The sequence below is a fragment of the Thermobia domestica genome, chromosome 1, assembly GCF_964235325.1.
Source record: "Thermobia domestica chromosome 1, izTheDome1.hap1.1, whole genome shotgun sequence".
NCBI classification, from domain to species: domain Eukaryota; kingdom Metazoa; phylum Arthropoda; class Insecta; order Zygentoma; family Lepismatidae; genus Thermobia; species Thermobia domestica.
The window spans coordinates 379365231-379372421 of record NC_137454.1 but is presented as its reverse complement, the minus strand read 5'-3'; the positions used below and the strand labels follow the sequence as shown (position 1 = coordinate 379372421).

Sequence of the window (7191 nt, the reverse complement as noted above, 5' to 3'; positions counted from 1 at the left end):
TTTTTCTTAATAATTGTTGGAAATTAGATGTCATTTCCGCGTAGTTTTTACAAAACTTCCTCACATAATTAGTCAATCCAAGGAATGATTTCAACTCTTTCGCGCTTGTAGGTGGCTTACAAGCTTTTATTGCTTGAATCACTTTAGGACTGATTTCGTAACCACCTTCGCTCACGATGTGACCTAAAGCCATTACTTTTTCTTCCATGAAGTGACATTTCTCTACTGATAACTTTAAACCATATTTCCTTAACCTTTGAAAAACTGAGTGTAACACAGATACCATTTTCTCCTGATTGTTTACATATAAAAATATATCATCCATGTAAAATGACACCGCCTCCGGATGAACGTTAGCTAATGTCATTGCCATGATTTTTGTATATATAGCGGGCGATTGGATGTATCCCATCGGTAATTTCGAGTATTGATACGCTCCTACGCCTGGAATATTGAATGCTGTATACTTCCTAGAATCCTTAGAAATTGATACCGTATGATAGGCACTCTTAATGTCCAACACACTAAAGAATTTGTGACCACCCATACTTGTAAGAATTTGATGGATAGGCGGCAACGCCACGGAATGGAACCGTACGTGCCGATTCAGCAATCTACAATCCAAGCAGGCCCTAATCGATCCGTTTGGCTTCTTTACGAACAACATAGGTGAGTTATACGAGCTATTACTTTCCTCGATGATATTTTGTTCGAGTAAAATGTTTATCTGTTCTTTAACTTTGTCTTTCATAGCTATAGGTATTGGATACTGTTGACGTCGAAACGGAACTTCCGTTTCCAACTCTATCTTATGTTCTACTCCCTTGACTCTTCCTAATTCATTTTCTCGCCACGCAAAAACATCTGCGTAATCGTAGCACAATTTCTCTAATTTCTTTTTGATTTCTGGTTTGGTATTATTGCCAAATTTTAACCGTGATTTATCGTAGTTTTTTCTCGCCTCTAACACTTCTTCAATTTCATCCTCTGATAATCCTTCTTTTCTTAATTCCGATTCATTCATGCACGCTTTTGCATCTCCAATTTTTAAATTTTTCGTCAACATGATCGTCTTATTTGACGGATTGATTACTTCTAAACACTTATTTTCATTCGACAATATTACTCTAGGTACAAATATGTTATATTGAGATTCTAACAATTTATCTGGCTCTAATAGAAATTCATTGTTCGCCCAAGAATTAACTAGGTTAACTTCGACAGTTGTCCTAGTTCTTGGTAACAACTTCACCCTATGACCAAGAACCCATTTTGGCTTTAAACTTGATTTTATACTAATTGCAACATTATCAGAAACTGTTCTGATTTCCTGATCGTTTCTACAATGTTTAATTGGTTTCCCAAATCTTTGAACAATAATTTTACTAGTTCCATAATCAATTCTACAATTTTGCGTTTGCAAAAAATCATTCCCAATCAACATTTGATATGGGAAGTCTTTTATTATCCTAAAAGCCTGATGAAACGTTTGATTTAAAATTTTGAACTTAATTATGGCTAATTTGTTAATTACCAACGTGTTCTGCGTGATCCCTTTGATCTTAGTTTGTTGTGGGATTATTTTTGCACTCGGTGGCACTAATTTCTCGTTAATTATTGAAATTTGCGACCCACTATCGAGTAACGCTTTAATCTGTCTATCATCGATTTCTAATGGTAAATATACCATGTTGTTGTCTAAATTAACTGAGGCAATTATTTCTCTTATTCGGCCATTTCGATTGCCTGTAAATGCGCCTCTCCCATTTACAGATGTGTTCCGTTTAAATTACTCGGACCTGGTGTTTGATAGTAAGTAGTACCATTTACTTCTGCTGGTACCACTTGCACAAATCTCTGCTGATTCGGATTTTCGAAATTATAAGATTGGTGACAACACGAATTCTGACAATTTCCTTGCCAGTTTCCTTGTTGACCACGTCCTCTATTATTTCTCCAATAATTACCTCGATTACCACGCTTATTGTAATATCCATTATTTCCTCTATTGTTATTTTGACTTCTGTTACTATTACTATACCAATTCTTATTCTTATTTCCACGGTAATTATTTCGGTTACTACCTCTATTTTGCCTATTATTTCTATAATACTGATTTTTCCCTTGTTTTCTAGCGTTATTCTCTTGTTTCTCCTCGTCTTGTGTTTTTGCCGATAATGCAAGCTGTAATTTGTCTATCTTCTTTTCTAATTCCGCGATTTGTGTAATACTCTGAGGTTCTTGTTTGATCTTACTCTCTTCTTTATGTTTTCTTACAACTACGTGATCTGAATCAGATCCACTCTCGTCATCTTCTACTTGCTCCCTAATTTTCTTAACAAGATCTTTGATTGTGACTTTACCGGATTCTTTTTTCACACGCTTTGCTATTTTACACTTATTCTTTTCTATCTTTTGCAAATCCTCCACGAATTTGTCTAAGCTAGAATATTCTCGCGTTCCGACCTTTTCCATATAGTATGGATGCAATCCTCCAACTATAATACCTATCTTCTTAATATCATTCATTTTTGAATCTAGTCGTTCACAAAGAACGAGCATGTCATAAACGTAATTAATTACAGCTTCGTCTTCATGCTGTAACCGCTCCTTAATCTTATCTTCGATATCTATTGTTACATTAGATTTCGTAAACTCTTCTACTATTTCAGACTGCAACTCTTTATACTGTATTTCTGCCGTGTTTTTCCGTTTCAAGAACAATTTAATCCATTGCCTCCCTACTCCTTTGAAAATATTGGGCAGTAATTCCTTTCGTTTGCTTTCGGCGATGCCTGCCATTTGACAAGCATCGTCAAATTCATCGAAAAACGACACGATGTCATTATCGTTCTTGAGATCGAATTTAGGCAGTTTATTAATATCTGCATAAAACGTAATGTTAGACGCCATCGTAAAATTCTTATTTTCACTATTTACTAATTTCGGATCTAAAGTTATGATTGACGGAAAGTCTTCCGATACAGATTTCGTCACCGGACTACTTGGGAAATTAAAAACTGGTTCTTTACTCAAAACAATTTTAGGACTCGCGACTTTATCGTGACTACAATAAGTATTTTGTCTTTCTGGTGTCCTCACACCAAATAAATTCACATCAATATTTATTCCCTTACTCGCTTTCTGTGCTCTAGTCAACACAGTTCTTTCATTCATTTAACTTAATACTTAATTCAACTTTAATTACGAAGTGAGGGTGGGTGCTGAGGGTTAACGTATTACTTATTCTGCTTGAGTCAATTGCCTTAGTTATTCGAGATCCGAACCAAATCTCATCTTTGAGTGGTGAACGATTATAATACAAACTCTTAACATACTAAATAACTTAAATATAAACCAAACTTAACCATAACCTATTAAAATATATTCTTAACACTAAAATTATTCCATTTCGGGATTCGAGTCATAGCTAATTTCACCATAAGATTGGTGCGACCTACTTTTAGCACTGTTCGGGAATCGAACCAAAATATCTCCACCACAAAACTGCCCTGGAATCGCTACAAAAACCAGCATCTCTACCATAACAATGGTGAGAGTTACTCCTAGTACTTTTCGGGAATCGAACCTCAGCTATCTCCACCATAACAACCTTCCACCGTCGTGCCTATATAGCATGGGGATGAAATGTAAAATGACGGTCGAAGATCGCTGCTACTCACCATCTAGAATGAGTAGGTACAGGATGACGGAAAGAAACCACATTAATTGACTTTGAACTAAAACTTTGTATTTTCATTAAAGCTTGTGTACTATTGTGATTGATCGTCGACTGAATATAAACGCAAGATCACATTTCTTTAAGCAGCTAGGAAGTTAACCACGATGAACTCAAACATAGCTGAGATACACGTACCTTTATACAACTGATGACTGGAACTGCTATCGATGTTCTGGACGATTTTTATATTGCTGCCAATAGTCTACAATGGTCGACTATTGTGTACCATTATCCACTATAATGGTCTGCTGAACTATTAGATCTCCTGATCTAATACTGGACTTCGAATCACAGATAAGTAACTACTGTGACATGAGTAACTATGTGAATACTCGATGTACGATGATCTCTTAGACTGAACTCTGAGACAAATGCTCTAAGACGGTCTCCTGAGACTGATCCCAATCTCTAAAACTATAAGGTTTTATACGAATATTCCAGACATCTTGGAATCCATTGTCGTCGACTTTCTGTATATCTCAGCTATTGGTAAAACGTTGGTTTCACCCGAATTACATCGTGATCAAATTCTCAGACTTACAAATTTCTGCGAACTCAACGATTATATCACAGTCAAAGTGTGTCAATGTTACAATGTGACAATCTGATGACAATTCAAAAACATTACAAATACAAATTACAATATCTTACGAATTGACGACCAAGCGTCTAGCCGTAGAACATTCATTACATACACACAACATTGATGTCAACACATAAACACACACACGTGTTTACGTTACATGATAACACTTAGTTTCTTAACATTCAATTTATTAAATATACTGTCCTTTACCAAAATAATCTCTTTTTGAATAAAATCAATGACATGCCTCAACAATAGTATCCTTCGAGTTATGCAACCCGCAATAAATCAAAAAATAGCAATTTTTTTTCTTTATCGATTGTCGTTAGAATTTTGAAAATCGGTTAATAAACGTCGAAGTTATAGCGATCTGGAGATATTTTCCCTCATGAGCCGCCATTGATGTCAGGGTTGGTTATCGTTTCCAAAAATTATCATGTTTACCTTATCTAGTACTAGTTCATTCGTAATAATTTCAGAGCTTAATTCGTAATTTTAACAATTCCTGGAAAAACATGTTAAAAATGTTAGTTTCCAACCCTGCTTTCTAGATTATGTGATACAACTCAGTTATTAAAATCTGGTATCACTGAATGCTTCAGCTCCGACATGGCTAGTGGTTAGACGTGCACGTATCGCGCTCCGTGGTTTTCATGCCATAAAGTTCAGTGGAAGAAGTGTTTCGCAACAATCTATGTTTCCATAGTTCAGTTATACATAGAAGAACAATATAACGTTTTCTTATCTAGTGAAAATCTTGTATAAATATTACTTTCCTAATTTACAGTTATTTTGTTTGTACGAAGTCTTCACAGTACAATGGCTCCCTGTAAGGCTATCAAGGGGTCCCAAGGAAACAGTGCGCTCGAAGCAGAGAAAAAGGACTTCGTGCGGCAAATCTGCGAAGAAGTCAAGTCAGTGGTGCAAACCCCTGAAATTTTAAAACTCATCGTAGATTGAATAATTGAATCAGTTACGAAAGTAGTGGTGGAAAGACTGGAAGAAACTCTTAAGTTCAATTCCGAAGAAGTGTATGACCTTCGGAAAGAGCTAAAGAACAAGGACGCAGAAATAAGTGGTCTGCAAGAGAAGATTGTAGAACTGGAGCAATACCAGTGGAGGGAAAACCTTCGGATCTTCGGAATACCGGAAGGAAGAAATGAAGATACTGACACTATAGCCATCAAATTGTTTGAAGAGCGGCTAGGTGTTCCCATGGACATAAACGACATTAGTCGAAGTCACAGGATTGGACCCAAATTAGAGGGAAAACCACGTCCAATAATTGTTAAGTTTGCAAGCTACCGAACCAGGGCTAAGGTGTTCAGCATTAAAAGAAAACTGAAGGGCTCCAACATCACCATCAAAGAAGACCTGTGCCATCATCGACTGGAATTGTTGCGTTCTGCAGTTCAGAAAAATGGTTACAAGCAGGTGTATACTCAAGACGGAAAGATAGTTGTCCTTAAAAACGGAACTAGACATTTCGTCTCTACCAAGGCCGAACTTAACAGCTTGTGAGGACACAGAAATAGCGAATATCGCCAACAGTTAGTGGCATAATATCGCAGCACGGAACGTGTACATATTGTACTGTGTGTGATATGTTAGAGATTTGTTTTTCTTTTACTATTTTATTAATACATATATCCCCTTTTGTTAAATGTATATTCAAGTATGATTATTGTGTGCATCAGAATTCTTTGTGTGTGTGTGCGTGTGTTTCAACGTCCTACATCTATTTATGTGTGCATACTTGTCATTGATTAAATTCTACAATACACAGAAGCGATAACTGCAGTAGCTATGTGATTTATGAGCTTTATATTTATCTGACAATATTTTCAACAAGTATGGTGTGCTCGCTTTTTTCTGAAAAGTGTGTGGTTGTGTTGCTATTTTTATTTGTCGGCAATATTTTGTGTTGGATGTGGTTATCAATTATGCGTTTACATGCATTTGTCAAGCTCAGTACGAGTGTAGCTTCTAGTGATTCTAATGTGGGAATGGATACAAAAGTGTCCCCTCCCATCATCAGCACGGGAAGACGTCCCTGTCTCTGCGTTCTTTCACCCCTGTTGTTTCCAGTTTCGGCTCGCCTCCTCCTCAAGGTCAGTGCTATGTTTTTTTATTTTCTTCTCCCCCAAGTTACCAATAGCCACTCCGTTTCGGGAAAAGCAAGCAAGAACCTCGTTTGAGGCAAAATCCGCATGTTATGAGGCAATGGATTTTTTTAACATAACCAACAAGGAAACAGTAAATCTCCATTCTATAGTCTTTTCGTTTTCTCTAGTCTTTCTGTTTTTTCGTAATACCTGCCATTGAAATATTCAATATTACATGAGTACAATAACTGACAATATAAGCAACAAACATAGCCCCTCTTCATTCGTTTTAACCAAACTAAATAAAATATGTCCCTCTGTTTTCGAAGACAATGAACCTTTACAGCTACCCGATCTCCAAGTGTCTTACGAAGGCCCTCAGTATTTTTTGCAAACAGAACTTAATAAACCGAAGCGACCAACGTTCAATGCTGTGCTCATTAATGCGCAGAGCCTTGTCAGACATTATACTGAGTTCGAAGTTATTTTTCATTCCGTTGAGAACTTGCATGCAATATTAGTTTCCGAGACTTGGTTAAAGCCAACTCTTTCTAATGATCTGGTATTGTTAAATAACTTCAAAATTATCCGAAACGATCGCACTAACAAAGGTGGTGGTGGGGTTGCAATCTTTCTGCGAAATGACATTGACGCAAAAATTCTTTGTCAATCAGGTGGACATTATAGCTTCGAATCTGAGTACATCATAGTTGAGATATGTATTGAGAACCAAAAATTGCTTTTGGCTTGTGTGTACC

The 7191-nt window shown here is 36.5% G+C and overlaps 1 protein-coding gene across 1 annotated transcript; it reads left to right on the top strand.

Moving 5' to 3' along the window:
• The first annotated feature begins 4937 nt into the window (after positions 1–4937).
• Positions 4938–5849, top strand: LOC145682684 (uncharacterized). The gene is made up of 2 exons (XM_081754075.1): positions 4938–4947; positions 5302–5849. The coding sequence occupies exons 1-2, from the start codon at positions 4938–4940 to the stop codon at positions 5847–5849; spliced, it is 558 nt and encodes a 185-aa protein (XP_081610201.1).
• The last annotated feature ends 1342 nt before the right edge of the window (positions 5850–7191 follow it).